Source organism: Haliotis asinina, chromosome 6 (genome assembly GCF_037392515.1).
Source record: "Haliotis asinina isolate JCU_RB_2024 chromosome 6, JCU_Hal_asi_v2, whole genome shotgun sequence".
Classification (NCBI taxonomy): Eukaryota; Metazoa; Mollusca; class Gastropoda; order Lepetellida; family Haliotidae; genus Haliotis; species Haliotis asinina.
In genome coordinates this window covers 60,888,921-60,912,787 of record NC_090285.1, presented here as the reverse complement: position 1 = coordinate 60,912,787, position 23,867 = coordinate 60,888,921, and the positions used below count along the sequence as shown (strand labels likewise).

General features: G+C 36.3%; 1 protein-coding gene across 12 annotated transcripts in view; it reads right to left on the bottom strand.

The window, feature by feature from the left end:
- LOC137288053 (trichohyalin-like) overlaps positions 1–23,854 on the bottom strand; it is a 28,493-nt gene extending 4,639 nt beyond the window's left edge. The window contains exons 1-11 of one of the 12 annotated variants that reach the window (XM_067820418.1): positions 23,624–23,853; positions 19,962–20,147; positions 18,762–18,857; positions 17,403–17,432; positions 16,377–16,406; positions 13,744–13,773; positions 12,982–13,011; positions 12,511–12,546; positions 3,991–5,841; positions 1,339–1,379; positions 129–156 (exon numbers count right to left, since the gene is read on the bottom strand). In XM_067820418.1, coding sequence (XP_067676519.1) covers positions 3,991–5,841; positions 12,511–12,546; positions 12,982–13,011; positions 13,744–13,773; positions 16,377–16,406; positions 17,403–17,432; positions 18,762–18,857; positions 19,962–20,147; positions 23,624–23,668 — 2,334 coding nt within the window. In that variant the 5' untranslated portion in view covers positions 23,669–23,853 and the 3' untranslated portion in view covers positions 129–156; positions 1,339–1,379. Of the gene's footprint in view, positions 1–128; positions 157–1,338; positions 1,380–3,990; positions 5,842–6,173; positions 6,216–8,226; positions 8,257–8,666; positions 8,697–9,728; positions 9,768–12,510; positions 12,547–12,981; positions 13,012–13,743; positions 13,774–14,505; positions 14,533–16,376; positions 16,407–17,402; positions 17,433–18,761; positions 18,858–19,961; positions 20,148–23,623 lie in introns of all 12 variants that reach the window. The other 11 variants (XM_067820419.1, XM_067820424.1, XM_067820423.1 and 8 more) reach the window with 11 other exon arrangements.
- Between the last annotated feature and the right edge of the window lie 13 nt (positions 23,855–23,867).

Sequence of the window (23,867 nt, the reverse complement as noted above, 5' to 3'; positions counted from 1 at the left end):
GAGCCTGATACCATAAATCATTTTAACTCTCAAGAACATTATAACCTTTATAATTGGGCGACGATATTGGCAATGGGACCTCGAACACATGAAACACATTTTAAGACATGGATTGATGAGCTACTTACCCCTGTTGGATTACGAACTTGAGGCACCCTGAAAACACAATAATTCATTGAGCATAATGTAAATAAAACAATACATAGACAAGCACTTTGCACAAAAATCAAACATAAACATTGTAAACAAGAAACAGCCGTTGAGCTGTGACTGGTAGAAAATGCTAAAATGGCTGATATATTTGTTCTGTTAAAGGTGAGAAATTGTGACCATTACAAAGTAAAATGTTATCATGAGGATTAAATCCTACAATACAAAAAAAGAATTAAGAGGAAACTGATACTACATACTGTGTAATCTTACACGAGGAAGAGCTGATGAAAAACACACCTGTTAAACATATCATATGTAGACACGGTATATGACTAATGGAAGGACTAGGTTAGTGGTGGGTGAAAGAGTAATCTGGAATGATCCCGAGATGAATGATAATTACCACACTGATCTGCATAAGGCAATTAGCAAGAGATCATGCCAGTTGCGAGAGTGGATGAACAGGCACATATTGTCACCAGGACTGGTCTCATGGAGTTTCTGATGTAATCACAAACATGAAATGGACACCTCATGAACTCTGAGTGAAAACCATACTCATTTCAATATGACTGAGATGTTGCTGATACAGCATAAAATTTCAAACCAATTAGCAATAATCTCAACGCAATTGTTTTGAATACAATAGTTTCAAGAAACCCGCTTTCTTTGTTGACCGAAGCAACTTTGAATAATTCCTCAAGACCAATCGATGGTGACTAATAAGTGGCAAGTGCCTCACTGAAGTTGTTGGCTAATTAGCCCCTTCTGATGAGAGTTTAGTTACAAGGATTCAGTCTGAATGGTGCAGACAGGCGTATTGTCGCAATACACAGCTAAAGGAATACTGGATGAATAATGTGCTCATGAGACCCCATATCACTTCACATGCCAGAATAATGAAAAGCATAACCAGTGTTCAGTCTATCTTTTTATGCTAATGGCAGTGGAAGGAACCAAACCTTTTCTCTAGTATATCAGCCAACCACTGTTATGATCTATCAGTTTGTGGATCATTCTAGGGTTATATTTAATTCAAACAAATCCACAAAAAGGCAGTGGAATAACTGCAGAAAAATATCAGAAAGCTAGAATTGCATGAAATGAATGATTAGTAACTGTGATAGCTATGGAAGTCTACTGAAACTAGAACTGTGCTCAGGTTACCAAGACAACCCAGCTTACATGAATCAGTCCTGGTACTCGGTCTGTATATCTGTTTGCTCCTGAATGGAATAGATGGGACATTATAGTTAATGAAGCCAAGCATCTTGAAACATTCTATTCAGTGGGGAATATTGCATAACACAGCACTCAGTGATATTACAGCATTATTACAGCATTACCACAGCTGTCAAAGATTAGCAAATTCAGTCTGACTACACACACCAAAAATTAGACCTTCACTGTCTGTTCTTACTACAATCTTTAACTATTGGAGAAATATTCCTGACAAAGAAACAATGAACAGTAAAAATGATATTATCTGATGGTTATAAGATCTGAAGAATTACTGTGTATTAACTTATTGTATGACCACAGAAAAGGAGACATGCACTGCATCAAACAGTTGCTTGATGACATTAGTAGAAATTTTACTATATCTGTTAAACAGATTTTCATTCTACAAAACAGAAAAGGCAAGTGTTCAACAGGTGAGCATACAAGTGGCAAACACACACTACACTATGCTCTTTAATCTGATGCAACTTGGCCAAGCAATTATGGTCATTCTGCTTCAATGAAGATCAATTATAAGTCACTGAAGGATATAGTTATTTTATCACTGAGTTAGTTTAGTGTTATGCCACTTTAAGACATATTCCAGCAATATCATGGCATGGGACACCAGAAATGGGCTTCACACATTGTGTCCATGTGAGAAATTGAACTCGGGTCTTCAGCGTGATGAGCAATCGCCTTAACCACTAGGCTACCCCACCCCCCTTATTTTGTCGCTGAAGGGTATTTTACCTCATACAGCAGCATATAGCAATTGTTATTTCAAGAACAAACTTTAATGGTATCATTAGCAGTTGGTATAGACTTTTTATCAGTATAACATTGAAACGTGCAGACATGCTTTCTTCAGATGAAGTCTTAGATTTTATGTCACTGAGGAACTGAAATTGAAAGTGTAAGACAAGTTTGAGAAAGACATCAACATGCTGACAATTCCTGCAGCTCTACCTGGGTCTCTGGCATTTTTAGCTGAAAAATAATGATTGATGTCACTGTGTTGGGTGCAAGCCAAGACCTACAAATGATCAATTTATTCAAAAAATAATAATAAGAGGCACACACCAAGTTAAGACATGCTGTTTATTTTTGTTTTCATCTGAAAATTGTTAGAGGGATATGACATTCCGACAAATACAGAACCAGATATCTATCAACACAAACTCAAGCATGATATTAAATGTACACATGAAAAGATGCAGTCAGCAAGAACATACCAGACAGAAAAATATCACAGGATAAATCAAGTAATAATATTTACATGCTGGTTGCAGCAATGACATATTGCTTTGATTCATACACAGAAGTGAATCCCGTTTCTGTCATGGAATCACTTAATAACTCGCATGGTCATACTGCAACCTCAGCACAAATACATTTGCAAATTTTGCAATCTCTCAAGCAGTTAACCTGCAACAGTGGCAAGGTCCAGTTGTAAGCCTTGCAAAAACTTAGGAACTCCTCTTAATTACTCTAACAACCATTTTACTTTGTCGTGCAATCCATTTCATGATTTGTAATAAGCTTTCAATCTTTGATGATGAAAACTTTCCACAATTAAATCCCTCCTTTTCGTGCAACTGCTTGAAGATACAGCCAAGAGCAAGCTAGCAATACCAATGACATGCAGTTGCATACTTGTGCAATCCAGTTACTGCTTTGGAAACACTCTGGCAACAATCAGTGGGGTAATCAGGCTACCAGACACTTCCAAAATCAGGCACAATATAACAGTCTACAGTAAAAATGTATTGATTAGGAGAAGAAAGGTGAGAGAACTGAATAAAAGCGAACAGAAGAAGGAAAGAGAAACAGAAAAGAAAAAAGTGAACAGATTTATTGGGAAGAACTGAAGTAAGAAGTCCAAAGAAAGATGACTGTCCAGAGATGAGAAGAGTTTTGGCATGCAGAGGAAGAAAGCTGTTAGAGCATTTGTACAAGTCAATAGCATCCTCGAATCATGCTGTGTCATGGAGATGGCTGAACAAAAATGCTGTGTTAGGTTCCACATGTTGTCCATCAAGTGGTCTGGCTAGTTAAGTGTGTTTCCGACTACGGGCCCAGTGTATTCACGATGTCCTCAAATGGAAACAGGTACTTGATTCAATAAAGACTCTGATGCCTCTCTGAATATCCATTGATCCAAGCTGGGAATACTGCTAACACCAAACATACAGGACATACTCACAAAATACAAACAGTTAATAACAGTGTTAGGTACAAGGCATATTTATGGCCTTCTATACAATGCAATGTCTATTAGGTCAAAATGCAGATTAACCATTAAATCCGCTAGTAATAACAAAATGGCATAGTGTGAGGATGTTATGAAAACATAAACTACAAGTATGAAATTTAAGTTATCTCATGCAAACGAAATAAAGTTGGATCATTAGTCAACATGTCAGATATAGGATGCCATCTGTAACTTAAATTTACTTGACAGTGTCAAGCGATCAGGCTTGTAAGGCTTCACACCATGCCAGCAAACATGAACTATTAGTAAGTATCTTCATCCATATACACAGTGAATCATCCATTGTTAGATCCACCTCTACACTGGACATGCATCAGCATCAGAAGATGACTGTCAGTTACCTAGTCCTCCAATCCCAGCATTTGCCTTCGCCTCCTCCTCCTGGCAGCACGGTCATCCTCCTGACTGTCATCAGCTGTCTCCTCTCTCTCTGCTCGGCGTCTTCTCCGTCTAGCTTCCAAGTCATCTTCCACAGGTTCAGCTTCAGCAGCAGCCTGCTTCTCTCTCTCCTGTCGCCGCCTCCGACGTCTGGCTTCACGGTCATCCTCCACAGGCTCAGGCTCCTCCTTTTTCTCTTCCACTGGCTCTTCCTTTTTTTGTTCTTCCTTCTCTTCAACTTTTGGTGTTTCGTCTTCATCATCTTCATATGCCCTCCTAAACCTGCGTGGCTTCTTTACCTCTTCTGGTTCTTTCACAGGTTCTTCCTCTTTCTTTTCTTCTTCTTTTGCAGGCTCTTCTGTCCTTTCTTCAGGTTTTTCTTCTTCATCACTGTCATCAAATGGTCGTCTGAACCTTCTAGGTTTCTTTAACACTTCATCTGTATTTGTTTCTTCTTTCTTTTCTTCTTTTTGAGGCTGTTCTTTCTCTTCTACTTTAGGTGGCTCCTCTTTCTTTTCTTCCTCCTTTTCTTCCACTGGAGTTTCTTCATCACTGTCATCAAATGGCCTACGGAATCGCCTTGGTTTCTTAGGCTCCTCTTCTTTCTTTTCTTCCTCTTTCTCTTCCTTCTCTTTCTTTTCTTCTTCTTTCTTTTCTTCTTCCTTTGCTGGGGCCTCTTCTTCATCACTGTCATCAAATGGCCTACGGAATCGCCTTGGTTTTTTGGGCTCTTCTTCTTTTTCTTCCTCTTTCTTTTCTTCCTCTTTCTGTTCTTTCTTTTCTTCCTCTTTCTTTTCTTCTTCCTTTGCTGGGGCCTCTTCTTCATCACTGTCATCATACGGTCTACGGAATCTCCTTGTTTTCTTGGGTTCCTCCTCTTTCTTAACTTCCTCCTCCTTTTCTTCTTCTTTCTTTTCTTCTTCCTTTGCTGGGGCCTCTTCTTCATCACTGTCATCATATGGCCTACGGAATCTCCTTGTTTTCTTTTGTTCCTCTTCTTTCTTTACTTCCTCCTCTTTCTTTTCTTCCTCCTCTTTCTTTACTTCCTCCTCTTTCTTTTCTTCCTCCTCTTTCTTTACTTCCTCCTCTTTCTTTTCTTCCCCCTCTTTCTTTTCTTCTTCAGCTGGAGCTTCTTCATCACTGTCATCATATGGCCTACGGAATCTCCTTGGTGTCTTGGGCTCCTCCTCTTTCTTTTCTTCCTCCTCTTTCTTTTCTTCTTCCTTTTCCTCTGCTGGAGTATCCTCTTCATCACTGTCATCAAATGGTCTGCGGAATTTTCTGACTTTTGGAGGTTCCTCTTTCTCTTTTTTCTTTTCTTCTTCCTTCTTTTCTTCTTCAGCCGGGGTATCCTCATCACTGTCATCATATGGCCTACGGAATTTCTTTAGCTTTTTCGGTTCTTCTTTCTCTTCCGTTTTTTCTTCTTCCTTCTTTTCTTCTTCAGCTGGAGTTTCCTCTTCGTCACTGTCATCATATGGCCTACGGAATTTCTTCAGCTTTTGGGGTTCCTCTTTCTCTTCTTTCTTTTCTTCCTCCTTTGCTTCTTCAGCTGGAGTTTCCTCTTCATCACTGTCATCAAATGGCCTGCGAAATTTCTTCAGCTTTTTGGGTTCCTCTTTTTCTTCCTCCTTTTCTGTTTCTTTCTTTTCTTCCTCTGCTGGAATTTCCTCTTCATCACTGTCATCATATGGCCTGCGGAATTTTTTGGGTTTCTTTTCTTCTTTTGTTTCTTCTTTCTTCTGTCCATCGGTCTTGTCTTCCTTGCTTTCCTCAATGTCCTTTTCTCCCTTCTCCTTGTCTTCATCCTTCTCCTATTGTAACAATGTACTCAAACAATCAAATCATTCAGTCAGCAACATCTATCATTATGAATTTCCAAAATGGCTCAGTGTTCAGACACCTTTCCTCCACCTCAAACAAATAGACATTACTGATACCACATGATCTGGGCATTCAGGTATTGCCAACAAAAAGCTGTAACAGGAAGCGTTCTTTATACATGGCCATACCTATGTGACTGTGCTTTTGATGACATGGTACCTACACAAAGTCTATCAAACCAATCCACAAAGTACATTCTAATCATGTTTGGCTGCTCTCAAGGTCAAAGGTGAAAGTATAGCAAAGGTAAACATTGATATACCTCATCTTTCTTCTTGACCATTTTATCCCCCTCCTCGTCTTCCTAACAACAAAATTGTTTTGTTTTTACTTCACACACTCCAATGTTCATGTTTTATATTATTGTTTAATACTTACATTGAAACTATAACGTAACATAATTGTTTTCACACAATATTATTGTTTATATTTAACAGAACTGACATTGCGAACTTGAACTTCAAATGTAATCTTAATTACTTTCCATTTTGTTGATTCCTATGCACCATATTACTGTCACAAGCTTTACATCTACATTGCTAACAATGATCTGGTTTCACCTTAAAATATTTTTTCAAAATATATATTTTTTATATTTTCTCTCTCTCACTCTAGCATTACTATAATCAGTACACAGATATAACATAGGATGTAGAGCATCACAGGCTGCACACAGGTCTGTAAGATCAAGTTCCTTAAATTGCAATGGCTTCAGTGTACCATTCTGTAAGATTTTAATGGATCTGCCTTATAAAAGGTTACATCTTTCATAAAACCATTCCTTGAGTAGAACATCCAGTACTCGCATAACAGATGTTTAGATGCAACTTAACAGTTTCAGCGTAAGTGTTAACTTAACACATTATTACAGAACAACTGACTTGATGTAAAATGCTGAGGAAAATTCTCAACAATACCTTATCTTCTTTCTTCTCCTCTTCTGCAACCTAGCACAATAGACATTATGCTTTGATGTCTGCAGAAAAACACTCCTTTCACATATCTTCAGGCTTATTATTGAAGTCAACAGGCAACTTCTGTCTTGCCAGTATAAGAAAATCCTTTAACTGTCATTGTACCAAGCTCTGACTGCAGTCTATTTGATCTCAGGAGTGCTCATTGGATACATACACCACAGCTTAGAGTTGCCCTCTACTGCAACTCTGATTGTTTGCAATTTTAGCAAGTTGTATCTGGACCAAGCTCTCATATTATGAAGTAATCATTACATAATGTATCTTACACGGCAATTCTATCAAACCACTGATGTGCCACTGATCATCAATTGCAGCTGGAGACGACATGCTGTCTTCCTTTCTCTAAAATACCAAGTTTATGTATGGTATGTTGGTGGGGTATGTAATCATCAAGAATCAGGTATTGGAAGAAATACCACACACTTCCAACAGAACACATGTACAGAAATACTGATGGTCAAAATAGCTATAATCTAATGAAGCAACTCCATCACAGCAACCAATTTACCTTAACTTTTTTCTCCTCTTTCTCTTCTTCAGTCTAGCAACATAGATAATGCTTGTTTCATTTGTTTCTCAAGGATACTTTTGCCCTGCGACCTCGTTGTATAGCGGTACTTGACATATTTTATTGAGAAATCTGATTAACATGACATTTGATCAACACATTTGTGAAGAAACTATTATTTTAACTTTGATAGTATTTCAGCGAAAGCCATTAGACGAACAGAGCCTATTAATATTTACCAAAGGAAAGAACTCCATCGTAACACGGTAAACACAAAACTTCATTCTGCAGGAGATAAATATAGCTCATGACATCACTTCCGCTATATTTTTGGCACCAAGAATATGCAGATGACTTAGTTCAGATGGAGTGGGAAGGGTCATATATGAAGTGTAATTGTTATAGCAGGTAGGGGTCAGACAGATTCCAGGTTTTAATGTTAATAATTCTGTTGAATAATGCTTACACAGATTCGATGCATGTCGTCTGTTTCAAAAAAGCAAACAAACCACTTCGGCTGTCGATTTACATACAAAATCACCTCTAAGAGCCATGTCTAGTGTGCAAAACCGGAAATACTGATTTGCCATGGTACAATGAATGCCGCGATACGAGGTCCAAGTATATATAGCAAGCAAGCATTGTAATACTGTATCTTTCTAATAAATCAAAAAAAAGGCAGTAATTGTAAATTCAAGGTAATAAATAAGCAGAGCAAATGCTTACTATCAAGCTATATCAGTGATATTTATATATTTAACAGTAGTTACAAAGCTGTAGCAAACTAAGAGGTTCTACAAGGTGAAAATTAAAAAGTCTGACAAAAATACCTGATCGATTCCATTTTCCACTTCTTCTCCCTAGGAAAGCAATCAAGTCTGAATGACTTTTTACGTGAAGCACAGCCGAACAAACCATCACCAAAAAACAATATCACTGGAATATCTTCTTCTTTTTTTAACACAGCTGACAAGCCATTTTGTGTTTTCATTCACTTCATGACCTTAATACAGTGATAACCACTCCTTTTCCTGTCACCTAGATCTTCTTCTACTAATTGAGTAAAATGTTTCTGTTTATTTGTAATTGCTACTGGTGTTACTGGTCGAGTGAATGAGTTAATCTATAACTTGATGTTTCCAAGTACATGTGGTCTGTGCACTCACTAATTAATGAGCCTTCAGCAAAATAACATTCAATCACAAATCCCAGAAGAAAATAACTCTAGAAGTCTAATAAGCTGCTAATAATAAGTATACAAAACATGTACCTTCTCCACCTCGTCCTGTTTCTCCTCTTCCTAAACAACAAAAGCATGTCTCTCTTTAATTAAAATCCCAAACAAAACATTGGTTGCTTTACGATGACATCTACATCAAATGCTAGAATGATTCAGCAACTATGTATCTTAGGATGCTCTTTGTCAAGATTTGTTGATATGCTAAAACTAATTTTACTAGAAAAGCTAAATATGCTGGAGAAAGCACTAGATGAACATCACAGTCCAATTTCCATGAAGCATCTACCAACTACGAACACCATACCAAACCTGTGCCAGATAATACATATTTTCAACACAGATGTATGGATGGTCCTAGGCAGTATTTACAAAGTGTTCATATATTTATCACAGTGTGCATTTACATACTGAGGTCTTCATAACTGTACTGAGATGTTGATAACTGTATTCAGGTGTTCAGCTCTGTAGTTAAGTGTTCATGTATAACATATTACTCTATGCAGAGGTGTTACTATATGAATATTTTTTATCAAGGCAAGTAAGCAGGCTACTGTCTGGTCTTCATATTAAAATATTGAAATACTAAAAAATTACATATCATTGTACAATACTAACAACAAGGCTACTGTAAGGTCTTAAGATTCACTTGAGCGAGTGAGTGACTTTAGCTTATGCTGCTTTTTAGAAATATTCCACCAATCATGTCAGAGTACACCAGAAATGGACCTCACACACTGTGCCCATGTGATCAATAGAACTTGGGTCTTCAGCAAGACAAGTGAATGCCTTAGCCACTAGGCAACTCCACCTTCAGTTTCAAATATTCCAATACTGTCAACAATGTCACTGAAAAATACATATAGGTGTGCAGTCAGTCTTGGACTGAATGAGTTTGGTTTTATGCCGCTTTTAGCAATATTCCAGCAACATCATGGCAGAGAACACAGGAAACTGGCTTAGCACATTATACCCATGTGGAGAATCAAACCTCGGCCTTCAGTGTGACGAGCCAAAACTTTCACCACTAGGCTACTCAACCGCCCCTAAAAATCAACGTGGAAAGTATTCTACAACTACAAGCAGAAAAAATACCTGGTATGTTAGCTCCTCTTCAGCTCCATTTTGTTCAACCTAACAACACAATTTATGATTTCAGTCAAAACTCCACGAAAACTGTTCTACTATAATGAAAGTGTAAATATTTCTACCACACTTTCAAGCTTACCACTTTCACTATTTTTTAAACATATATTGATATTCAGATTATTGACCTCTTCAAATCTGTTTTATTTATTTCTCTATTCATGTACCACTTTTCTGTCATTACTTGTCTGCCAAGAAAAGGGCTGGTGAGGGTTTTTTTCAACTACTCTGTTACAGTTGTGCTTAGGAAATAAACTCATTTTCTCTGTCTTTTAACAACAATGGTATGTAAATAATCAAGTGAGGCTCAGAAAAATCCAGTGATTGATACTCTCAGCAACAGCCCAGCCTTCTGATCATGCCACAGAGTGTAACCACACAAGCCATGAAAACTAATGTATGTTACTAGGTATTCACTAGATATGTTGTAGACTACAGGCATGAAGAGCTTTACAAAGTTCCTTCAGTAGCTCAAATTCCTTTCTAAACACATTTCTGGAGATAAACATCTACAGAAACTAGTGGAAGCATCCAACTGATGACAGCACACATAACTCTACACAGCAACAGCAACTACCTCATTCTTCCATAATCCTTTTGATCCTATTCAGACAAATAATCTTGACTTATCTTCTCTTCTATCTAACTCAACATATATCTTTGTGTTATCACATAAGGCTTGCATGCAGGGCATTTATAGTGATGTTCTTTACAATAACTCTATCCAAATCATATCTAACGTAATGTGATTTAGTTTGGTATTCGTAATGTTTAGAAATATAGAAAATGTCTAAACTTTAGTCTTGAACTTCATTAATCTTAACCATTGTGTTATTACGATATGACTTTGTTTGACATCTACATATAATATATTTTGTATTTATTCAATACTGCATCTGCCATGTCTTAAGATGCATCTGCTACAAAGCAGCAGTCAAACACAGCAATCCAAACACCTTTATTTCTTTGCTTTCTTCTTCAGCAACTCCCTAACAACACAATCATTTCCATTTTCGGGAGAGGTTTAAGTTTATTATAACATTTTGCAAACGGCTGAAACCTATTGAAAACTGCAGTAGACAAACACTAACTACTTTGAGACATGCTTTGAACTTGTTTAACACAGTCAAAAGCACAGAAATAATGACAGTAATTTTTTAAGATAACAGCTGTTAACAGATAGGCACATCAATCATGTGACCATTGATAACAGTTGTTAACAGATGAGCTCTTCACTTGCAAGAAATTTGTCAACCTTTGCCAATGGATCAGAATATCTCTCAACAAAACGGCAAGCCTTTACAATTTCAGTCATTTAAGAGCAGTCAAAAAGCAGTTCACAGCCACAATCCAGTCCGCAACCCATTATACCTTTTCCACATTTTCTCCTTCTGCTTCCTAACAGAAAATATCAATATTTTAAGAAATGAAAATGAATCAAAACATGAACCAACAGTTTCTTCTGAATAAACAAACTTTTGAGGAAAGATGTCTGATGTAAACGTTGATGGATCAAATGATCTTTAAAACAAACTGCAACACAGAGAAATTATCATCAAATCAACAAAAAAGGTTTTGTCTATACAAATAGATACACAATCTCTGCAATATAATATTGTAAAGACAAAATCACAGCATACAGGAGAATTGGCATTAAACATAGATGTTAACTACCTGCATGCAAACTCACAAATGGAATTACTGATATCACCTGTCAAGATTTTGATGAAATGTGTTCAAACTTATATTTGTCAACCTAATCTTCTTGAAGACTTGGACACTAAGGTCAAAGTAACAGCTCATTAATTTTCAAACATGTTATGTGTGTATCAGTAGTTTGTTCTTCCATACCAAAATGATATTGAAATGATTTGATCTGTTGAAATCTCCATAACAAAGTTGTATAATTCACTGTTTATTCAGTCTTGTAATCTGTAATATTTTCATCAAACAATTCTGAATATGGATATATCCACATGCATACACCCTACTATTTACAGTTTCCATTTCTTACTGAACATACTGAGAATCAGATCTTCTTGTTAACATGCCACTCGCTATCAATATCTGAGGTTTGGGTGTGGTGGCAAACAAGTGAATTGGGTCTAATGCTTGTTTACCATTATGGTAGAGGGACACCAAGGTTCACACTTTCTATCAATGAAGGGAATCAAATGTTGGCTTACAGTCTGACAAGCCAACTCTTTACCCACTTGCCTACTCTACCACCCTGGTTCAGAAGGAAGGCTCGGAACTCAGAAGTGAGAGACATGCTCCAAATCTACAGATTCAGCTAATGGTATGTGCAACTATGAGGTGGGTCTATCAAACCAACACATGTACCTCATCCTTTTTGTCTTCAATTTCTTCTCCCTAACAACATATTAGTTGATCTCAGTCGAAGGAGGGCTAAATCATTCAATGTTATTCAAAGCATACTGAAGATGATCATCTAGAAAAGTAACAGCCCTGACTAAATGGCAAGCTTAAATATGCTACAAACATATTTGAACAAAATAAGCCACAATTGTTAACTTTGATATGGTCAAATTCTATTGTTAAAGTCAGTCTGATATGATCATGTTAAGTATCTGGAGAATATCTGACACTGACAGCAAGGTAGACAGATCTAATAAGGAGAATCTTGGTTAATTCAAATGACTGTCAATGATTTGATGGATATACACAAGATCTTTTCACTGCTTTTATATCTCAACAAAGGAGAAAATACCTTTTCCTTTTCCTCTTTTTCTTCATTTTCTTCCTCCTAACAAAATAATGACAATTTGTCTGCACATTGTTACAAAATGTCATTTGACATTCCACAACCCTACCAGATTTAACCTACAGAGATGAACTGAGCAAATTAATATAATCCAAACTTTTCAGAGTATGTATGTATGAACCAGAATTTCCAATGGTCAGTTTTGTGAACAGAGATCCCTCTCACTTTGAGACAAGGATATGCTATTGACCATGTCAAGAGACTGAGCACCGACTACATTTCATGATTTGTCAATTCATTGCTGGCACCTATTCTAACCTGAGATCACCATGTGATGTGTCAATTCTGATCACTTTGAAACATATGGAATTATCAATCTGGTCAAAAGTCCTCAACACTACCATTACATGAAAGTTTATACTTTTAGTTTTACTGTTTTGTAAGGGCAACATGCACAGGTCCTGGATCTAGAGATACCTTTTCCGCCTTTTCTTCCTCGTCTTCCTCCTAACAATACAATCATCAATGAGATCACAAACATGGTTATTTGTTTTGATTATAACAGTATATAATGTCTGGGTTGCAATAGATACTGAGGTCTCCATTTAATTGTAAAATGATACATGATCCTTGCACAGTAACTGGGTAATGAATTGTGTTTCAAGGCATACAAATTTCTTGAAGTCATGAACAGTAATAGTTGGACTTTCCAGTATAGTCGAGTGTGTAAATGATTTGGGAGACTTGAACTGTTGTGCAATGCCACATTCAGTCATATTCCAGCTGTTTGGCGGCAATTTGGGACAGGTAGAGAACATCTTAACGAAGAGCGATGCAACACTCAGTAAACAGTAATAATCCCATGCATCTTACATAAGGTGTATCATAGAATATGTCACCTACAGATTTGTAAATGATCATTGCATCTGATTACTTCATTTGTATGAAATACATGTGCTCATAAGGAGTTCTTTGAGGTGTGTTTCCCACAGTAAAGCTCCATTTAGAAACATGATACTCGGAAGCAAATCAAGCAGCCCTTTATCCTATTTTACAGTGGGCAATAGATACTAACATATCATAGATCCTATTTGAAAACACTTTATTTCTACCTATCACATATGAACATTAACACCAACATACAACCCGAGCTAATGTAAGTGTAATGACAGATCATCAAATATTGGATGTGGTACTGACAAACAGGAATGGGCAGCTTGCAAAAATCAGAACAAATACCTTATCCTTTTTCTCTTCCTCCTCGTCTTCCTAGTAACATAATCAATACTTAAGAGTAATGTGAAATTATTTAAAACTTTCATGTGACTACAAAAAAATCAACATGTACAACTAAAACAGAAAGAAAATATTATAAGCATAAAACATAGTAGTGACCGAAATATCTTAGAATTTTTTATCACACCATATGTGCAAATGGTTTTATTTCAATAATCCTATCCATATAAAATGATTGTATAGAAACATTATACTACAGAAAAGGTCAACCAGACTTCTCTCTCTTTCTCTCGCTATCTTCCTCTTTCTCTCTCTCATCCACTCAAGCGCGCATGCACACACACACACACACACACACACACACACAGAGAACATGATCAACAAGCCAAATATTATCAGGAAGTCACACAATAAGAAGGCTAATGAAAAAGATTTTCAGGAAATTCTGAAAAATATATATGTACACACAGGTAATCATATTTGAAAATTCACATCAACTTGGAATGCACTAGGGTAGTAACATTTAAAATTTCACGTCAACTGGGAACTATTTGGATCCGACCACTGATAATGGCTAATTACCCTCACAAACCATGCACAATGTTAAAAATGCTGAACAGTGAAATATTGGTATTTACTGGCTGAATTACTTTTACATGTATTATCAAGAATTCATGTCAATGAGACTTGGGGCATGCTTGTTGTATGTGGCACATCTAATTCTACCTGCTAAGAAGGCAATCAAAACCACTGCAACAAAAATACCTCTTTCTTTCCCTTTACTTCTTCTCCCTAATAACAAAGTTATTTAAGACAATAAAATATCAATTACACCTATAAACTGAATTATATTTATAGAAAAAATACTTCATTACAAATTGAAGATTTTGTATTGTATCTGCACATATCTTCCAAACCATACACAGCCAAATACTGGTAGCCAATATAAGAGACTGGTACCCTATAAATTCAATCTATTTATTATGCCTAGGTAGCTGTAAATAGTTGGGGGTTGGTGATGTGGTTGTCAGGATGTTTGATGTCCCATCCATGGTTTCCAAAAAAATTCCAAAAATCTCTCTTAGCCACTTACGTTCAGTCTGTTATGTCTTCAAATGATTTGGAACAGGGTGATGTCATTCTATTTCAAGAAATATACATAGCAGAAAACACTGAACATTAGACTGATTACACACAAAATAAGAGTTAAGACATGACATAAAATTACATGAATGTAGACCACCAAATACCATGTCCAGAACCATGCCTGCATAAGTACTTTGGAATATTTGTTTACATTTTAGTAAATTTAGTGCATAAAACAGTCAATGAATTAACAACACATTTTCTGATGTTGTAAGCATTTGTAGATCACTGGACAATTAGAGCTGATCCCTGGAGCGAACTGTAACTGTTAGATATTATGATGATAAACACAAATGATCTTATAGCTACAATATTCATAGTTCTGATATACAAATATGTCTTGAAAATTTATAAAAACCTGAAAATGATCTCAGGAGCATGCATGAAAAATAATAAAGCTCTCAAACGTTTAAGATTGAAGCTGACTATTACACTGGCCAAAAGGACATTAGTATACGATGTTTAACTTCCATAAACAAATTCCATGTTGTTTATTTGTTCCTGATAACGCACGTACATAATGGCACCAGGTCAGAGGGATTTTCTGATAAATTGGGTTTGCAATACAATGGGCAGGTACATATTAATATCTTTTTATAGCAAGGGCAGATCAACAGTACATGGCAATCAACCTCAACAGAATCATTACAATAACTATAGAGAATTACTAATTATGGGATTTCACAATGTCTCTATTCTGTGATATCAAAATCATGAGAACTGCACCTGAAATAAGTCACTGTTCTATGCAACAGTCATGAGGAAATACTCTTTTAGCTTTCAGGTGTATTATGTGATTTCATTTCAGTTTACATCTGTAGGCTTATCTCTGTCATCACTGATCATCATGAATGTCATGGTCTAGGTATGTATAATTTTGTGGAAAACAATTTTTTCCCAACAACTAAGCCTTGTCAAAGTACAGGTATAGTCTATCATCAAGAATTATGACAAAATGATAACATACAACCACACAGTGACACACAAGGACATTTCATTTCAAAGTTTCAGGAATGACATGCATAATGGATACAGAGTTATCAAAAGGTTTCCACTGAAAAAGGATAATGTCAATTTACTGAAATTTGATGTTTCAGAACATTAACATATTTATATTGATATTTTATAGTCTGATCTTACTTCATTAGGAAAATACTGATCTAATGAAAAAATGGTGTGATCAATTTCATTGAATAACTCAACCAGTTACAAAGTAAAGTCTGATTCAGGATTCTATTCAATAATTTACTATTCAAAAAGACTTCATTTATAGCACTTAGACACAAAAGACTTACAGGTACTTATAATCTTTGGACTGGTCATGCTGATAAACTTTCTCCATGTTTCATGACATAATCACTTGGTGGTCCAAAGTCAGGGTATATTGAAGAAACACTAACAGAGGATTGTAACATCTCTTCATGCAATAAAGGCACTGTGAATGTCCTAGTGGAAAAAATGTGGGACACTCTCACACACAAAACAAATACCTCTTCCTTTTTTTCTTCTACTTCTTTTTCCTAAACAGAACAATAATAGACTCAACTTATATGTCATCAAATTAATAAATTTTCAAACAGAAGGTATAACTGTGACAGAATTCCCCTAACTATTTTTCGAAATATTGTCAAATTAAGTGTAAAACTACTTGAGAAGTAATATATCACAGGACAGTTGTACTTGTACAGGAGTGAGTGAATGCGTTTAGTTTTACACCACGCTCAGCTATGTTCCAGCTATATGGCCGCAATCTGTAAATAATCAAGTCTGGCTCAGACATTCCAGAGATCCACAGAATGAGCATTGACTGGTGCAGCTGACAACCGATGACAAATGTCAACCAAGACAGCGGGCCTGACCACCTGATACTGTTAGTCACATCTTACGACAAGCATGGGTACCTGAAGGTCAATATTCTAATCTGGACCTTCACTGGTTAGACAGATGTATGTAGAAATTACAAGTCATCGTCTGATCATACTGACTTTACATACCCAGTGATTAGGAAAGAGAATTTTGACAATGGGCCATTTTCAGAATTATTAGCCATTTTCTGAATTCAAAATGGGCCACTGCCCATTTATCGATAGTAAACTTCAAAATTTTAATGGGCCATTATTCATTAAAATGATCAAAATGTCCCATGGCCCCTGCCTTTTTCAATCCCTGCATACCTAAGTCTTTCTCCCTCATTTATATATTTCTGTTCACAATCATGTCTTGACATAACTGCAGTTTGTGACAAAACAGGAACTCGTCAGAAGCTCAAGTTGTCAGCTTATTTACTTATCATTCAATTGATAGCATTAAAATGTCTTAAAAATATGGTCAAGCCAGGTTCTGGCAAGTGGGTTTGGAGCACACTCTGCATTTATAGGCTGACGAGTTGATCATGAGTTTTCAAAGAAAACAAAACATATTTCAACAAACATCAGCTAATACAATCTAACTGAACATAATTAAGTCAATGCAGGTCAGTTATTCAGGAAGGGGAACCACAGCAACATCAACAATACCTCATCCTTCTTCTCCACCTCCTCCTCGTCCTGGTAACACAAACATCAACACCATCATACATTTGTATGTTAGCCCATCAGTGGTTTGTGCCGCACTCAGCAGTATTTCAGCTATATGACAGAGCTCTGCAAATAACTGGACCAGACATCATCAATTTTGCAGAAGGGATCTGATATCATGCATCAAAATAGTTAGTTAGTCTTGATCCCATTACTTGATCCTTTGACAAGCAGGAGTTGATGAAGACAAACTGTACTTGTGGCTGCAAAAGCAGGGGACTTTGACGATGGGAGAATGTTGAAGACAGTATTTCCAGCTATGTCACAGTGGCCTTAAGGCTCTGATGACAGCCAGTCAGCCAATACCCACAGAGGTGAATGTGTGAGTTGAATATATTTCGCCCTTGTTTCAGTTATTTCAGAGGATGTAATTTGAAGTGGGTGAAAGTTTGAATTAGAGCAGGTTATTCATCATTTGGTAAAACAATGACTTTGTTATGGATGTTGAAAAATTAAGGACAAATTGCAAATTTGAACACATGACCACTGGTTCTTCCACAGTAAACAGACGTTTCTTAAAGGAATGAGCCTACTGTTTAGTCATCTTTATTTATGTAACAGTATAAGGTATCCTTGTGACAGCTACTACTGCTACAGTTGTAAAACACTGAAACCACTGTTTCATCAATATGTAAAGAACAAGTTCTCAGTAATGCATTATCAGCAAAGTCTCTGAAATTAGAAAATCTTAATAAAATCAACCAACTCCATTTATAATGAAAGATCCAAGAGGGACAAAGAACTGCATTATTCAGGACAAAAATCACAAGTGAAAATACCTTGCTTGAGGGATTTGTATGACAGACTCTAATACTGCATGCATATGGGGAAAGCATAGAAATTCAGAAGTCAGATATGTCATTTCCCAGCATGCCTTGCTGACAGTGAAAATATGACAGTGAGATTCCAAGTCATCATGTCTCGACATGGCAGTATATATATTTGAGTCTTATAATGAAGTTGTATTTATTTGACACAATTAGTCACTTTTCTTTCCTGGAAATGAACAACATATATAGCTATTGTATGATGAAAACTATTTGAGATGAAGGAACTATTGAACAATACTGAAAATGGTCTGTGAGATAAGGTGATGCCACAAAACTTGGTGAAGACGACCTACAAAATACAGTGTCATCATTAAAAAGATTAAGTCTGACATGTGATTGTCTTTGAAAACCAAAACAAAAAAAAACCATTGCAGCAACAGACATGACAAGGTACATTAATGCATGTGATATTAACTCTTTTAACAGCAGTGAACATCTATAAATGACCTGTCAATAGAAAAGTAAATACCTCTATCTGTGCTTGAGATACTTCAATTTTGTCAGCCATCTTCAGAAATACATATAAACTGTTTTTCTCCACAGCCTCATAAAACTGATCATAGCCCTGCAAAAAAAAGAGAAGTACTTACGCATTTTTCATACATGCAAGGTTTTACGAGACGCAGGATTCCTGCGAATTGGACACAGAAATTTGATGAAACTAAAATCCAGTGCGTCCTTATGGACGCAATATATGAAAATTAATTTAACAAAAGATTTCTCAAATAATATGTACGGTTGAATATTTCCCAAATTCAGTGGCCTTCTGCTCGCTAATGTGATGCAACAATAGTAAATACTTTGGTTTTCAAGGCTTTGTATGAATAACATGTGAGGTGATTCATTTAATGGTGGGCGTTGTTCGAGAGCTCTAAACATCACAATATAATTGAACCCTTGCCAAGAGTATTTTTATTATCCCAAATTATGATGGACAAAATCAAAATATACTATTACTTGATCATGTTTATAAATGTTACTGATAAACGTTTTTCCCTACCACTTTCATAATTTCATATAAAGCACTCAAAACAGTAGAATTTGTAATAGAAATGGATCTTGGCCTTAGAGTGTATTGTAAGTGAATGAATTGATATGTTTGTCATCCATGTACGTGGCATGCTGGTATAAAAGAATTTGATACTGTCCATTAAGTTAAACACCTAGTCTCTCAACTGGATTCCTAAATGATTCCTTTGTATGCTTATATAGTTGACACATTTTATCAGGGTTTCTAGGATATTTACCAATAACTATTTAATATGTCCATAAGATATTTCTGAAATGTGGTTATAAACCATATGAATGTGCCATGCCACTTTAAAAAGTTATGATAATGTTTTTATGTTCCACAAATCTCTATCAAGAAAAATTACCATGGAAGCCAGTAGAACATTTCCCCATTACTCTGAGTTCGTTAGTAATCCTTCTTGAATGAAAAAAGATGTTTACATTTTCTACAATGTGTTTTACTTCCAAGCTGACACAGATTTGATAATGTTTCAAGGATTACAATCTGTACACAAAGGTAAATACAAGTACTCAAAGGGGAAAACAATCATTGGGGTATTTCTTTGCTCTCAGCATAAATTAGTCGTTTTAGGCCATAGGACCTATATGAAAGTTCAAAGTGAACTCCATTAATTTTTGAAGTGACATAATGACTTACACCACAGTACTGATCATCACTAAATATCTGTGGAGGCAAAGGGTACTTCATTCCTTCCTTTCGCTCTGCATTTGCTCTCATAAACTTCCTGTCTTCTTCTCGATTGGGGTCAGAGATGTCGATTGTCTCCATGGGAATACTCATACTGGACAGAATGTCTGTCACATGCAGCATCTCTTTTTTAAGCTAAAAAAGAAAGCAACAATGGCAACATTCAAGTATATGAGGGGATATCAAAAAGTATTGAGCCTCAACTGGACAATATGAAAGCAACTGTTTTTATTTTTCTACATAATATCTGTCAACCTCAAGCAAACTGGTTTGCTATGTTCCAGCTTCACGATCCACATTATGTTTGATTTTTTATCTTGGTACCCTCCCCCCAAAAAAACACACAATGTCTCCAATTAATGCATCATTAACTTCAGGAAACTAAATATGCAAGAAACATTTTGCGTGTTTGAGGTAGGTAGAAGTCCACTAGAATTGAACTTAGATATTAAAGTGCATAAAGAAGCAATTTGAAACAGCAATTGCTTGTGCAAATGAATCTTCCAAATGATGTTATCATAAGGACATAACTGATTCTAATGTCTTCACTATTCCTACATGATGCCAAGGCTTTAAACCAAATACTGAATGGCCACACAAGTGTCAGCTCCCAATATTTTGTAAACAGGCCAGCTTGAATATCTGGACCCAATGTTTTTGAAAGATCAAAATTGGGCTGTCCTTGAACAACAGACCGTCTAGATCTAACTCAAGCAATCCAAATTGTTGGTTGTTGATTATGACAGGAATTCAGCCATTACCATTCTGAATATATTTTATATGATATTATCTGAAGACATACCATTATACCAAGAGGTACCATTTTTATTTTCTGCAATTATTTTACAAATATTATACCCCAATGTGTTGTGATGACTCATATCTCATGAACCACATTACCCACATAATGCATAACTTTGGGAATGACTTTGCTAATGATCCCTTCGAGATAAAATGGTAACTGTACAAACACTGGATATCGCGAATCAGTCTAAGTTAACTTCGTCTCAGTGTATTTCGTTACACTCCACCACTGAGTCTAACAAAACCTAGTTGAAGGTCGCGTCAGGTAACCTTTGAGCACCAATGACAGTCCAATCAAATGCGAGACGGTTAAATAGATTTAACCAATCAGACAACAGCTACTATTTAGGGATCGGAGGGACTTTCAAAATATTCAGGTCACCGACACAGATCTCTCCACAAACAAAAATCAGCATATAACAAGGTTATTTGACCTTCAGTAAATACGCTTTGGGGTTTCTGTTGACATGGTTACCATTAGCTAATATTTCTGCAAGACAACATCCTTGAATATTGTCAAAAACACTATTTTCAGCGACTGTTTACTCACCGTTGTCATGGCTGTACATACACCGTGTGCATCATCCGGAAGCGATCGTATGCTAAATAACATTTGGAATCGTTCGGGTACAAACCTTTTCGAGATAAAAAGTTCAAAAGGTATGTGCGAATGTGCACTTTCGCCATTTGGTAAGCTGTGTTTTGATTGGTCAGTCTCAAAGGTTACCTGATGCGACCTCCCATAAGGTTTTGTTAGACTCAGTAGTGGAGTGTAACGAAAAGTACTGAGGATAAGTTTACTTAGACTGTATCACGAATATAGTTGGGCTCACTACTTTTTTATATCATCTTGTTTAACACTGAAAAACAGCAAAGAACATTTATGATAATGTATTACAGTCCCAATCATAAAGGTGTATATCAGGGATATAGAAATAATTGCCTATGTAAAACACTCTGAATCAGCTTGGCAAAACATGCTGAACTCATCTGTTGGTTACATTTTCTAACAGCTCTGAATGTAATCATATCATTATGAAATTTGCCACTGGTCTGAATCCCAGGTTTGGAAACATTCTGTTTGGTCCAGCGAGCTAGATTAGTAGCACACAATTTTCTATATTATAATCATGATAATACAAAAAACTACAGACAAGTTGAGGCACATGGCCGTAACAAATGTAATAAAAATCAAATTCTAGTAACATTTCATTTTCAATTAGACAAGTCCAATCAGCTCAATTAATTATCATGATTAATGTTCATATAAATACACCATCTACTGAAAATGATGGTCACGCCTCAAAACCAGATTTTCTCTGCAGACTTCTACATTGACTATTATCATGATTTTGAGCTTTTTTAAAGACAATATTGCAAGAATTTAATCAGGTGAGGCTTCAGACAAGTGTTTTAAGTCACTGATTGGTACAGTTTTACATTAATAAATCTGGCCAGATCATCATCATCATTAGGGTTCTCAGGAATAGACCTTGTCAAACGTCCATTTGTCAGAGGTTGTAATAATCTGGAATAAATAGTTGTTTCATATAGAAATGCACTTATTTTCCATAACAGCTAGTTTGCAGACTAGATGGATATAAGAAGTGGTTTCTAACTTACCGACCCTGATCACTGCTCAGAATATGAGTATATCTAATAGCTAACATGCAGGTGATAACAAGGAACCCCTGGCCCTCAATCCCTTGCCATTGGTCACATTTGCATGCTGCCTTTACTTCTTAAATACCTCTTTAAATTGTAACCAAATTATAGTAGGTGCATAAAATACTGTACCAGCAAAACAACCTTTAAAGATATGTTCTGGGTTTTGATGTGCAATGATGCCCTGAATTAATTCCAGCACAGAAGTGAACTACTGGAACCACTGCTGTCTTAAAGAGCTTTGATAAGCCTTCAAAATTCAGAAGAGTAACAGAAAACGCCATGTGTTGGGCATTTTGATGCGGTACCATTACTTCTGATAACTGACATGAGCAAGACCAAAATATTGCAGTACATCCTTTATTCACTCAGAGATTTACCCTTCATTCTATTATGAATTATAACCAAGAGATAGGGCACCAGGTAAAAATAATAAATATATATTTATGCAGCATTTATTGCCAGTTAGGTTAAACTACTCAAGAACCCCCTTGGGTAATGAACTGTAGTAGCTTGAAGTCTGGTTGCTTTTCATGACAGACACCTTGTTGATACAAGCTGGTGTGGACACAAGATTTACACTGTTTACTGTGTCCTGACTGAAAACATTCTTTGAAATGTTTTGGGAAGGTGTCACTTTCTGAAACAGGTCCTGGATGTCACATTTTTTTTATATTAAGTGTTGCTTTTAATTCATGTTTCAAATTCAGCTTACTTGAATAAATGTAACACAAATAAAGAAATAGCTCTGTAAGCAAAAAATTAAGGGTCATTTCAAAATTGTTTCCTCACATAGACAGCAACATATACTTGAAATTGTTGGGCCGAAATGTTCGCCATGTTACCAGTGTCCGAGAGACATCACTGACACCAATTATTATTCCGTTATTTAGACTTGTGACACAGTGATTATTGATGAGTGCAAACACAAGATCTAACTTCTAAACAGGAGTCAAACTTAAGGTGAAAGTTATGGTAGTGATCAAACAGTCACATAATGTAAGAAATTATGTATACAACGCTCAAAGTTTAGGTTCAACTACTCAACAGTTTGCTAACTTTTGTAAACAAACATTGTCTGGTGTCATTTTGACATAGCGAAATGAACGAGTGGGTGTGGCTAGTTTTGTTGACATATTTACCTGCGTACTGCTGCAAATGTTCGTGAGGTAGACCTTGATCACCATCTTGTCAAAAATTTGCAACTTTACTGGAACGAAGTAGAAAGTCAAATGATCAAGCGATATTGGGCACCACCCGAAATTCCTCGATGATTCCGATTATGGACAGATTAGAAGCTGTAATCCGAAACTACCCCAAACATCCGAGACTCTCCAAGCGGCTGCTTCTCGTGACGTCACAGGAAATGAAGCAACGTAGAACACA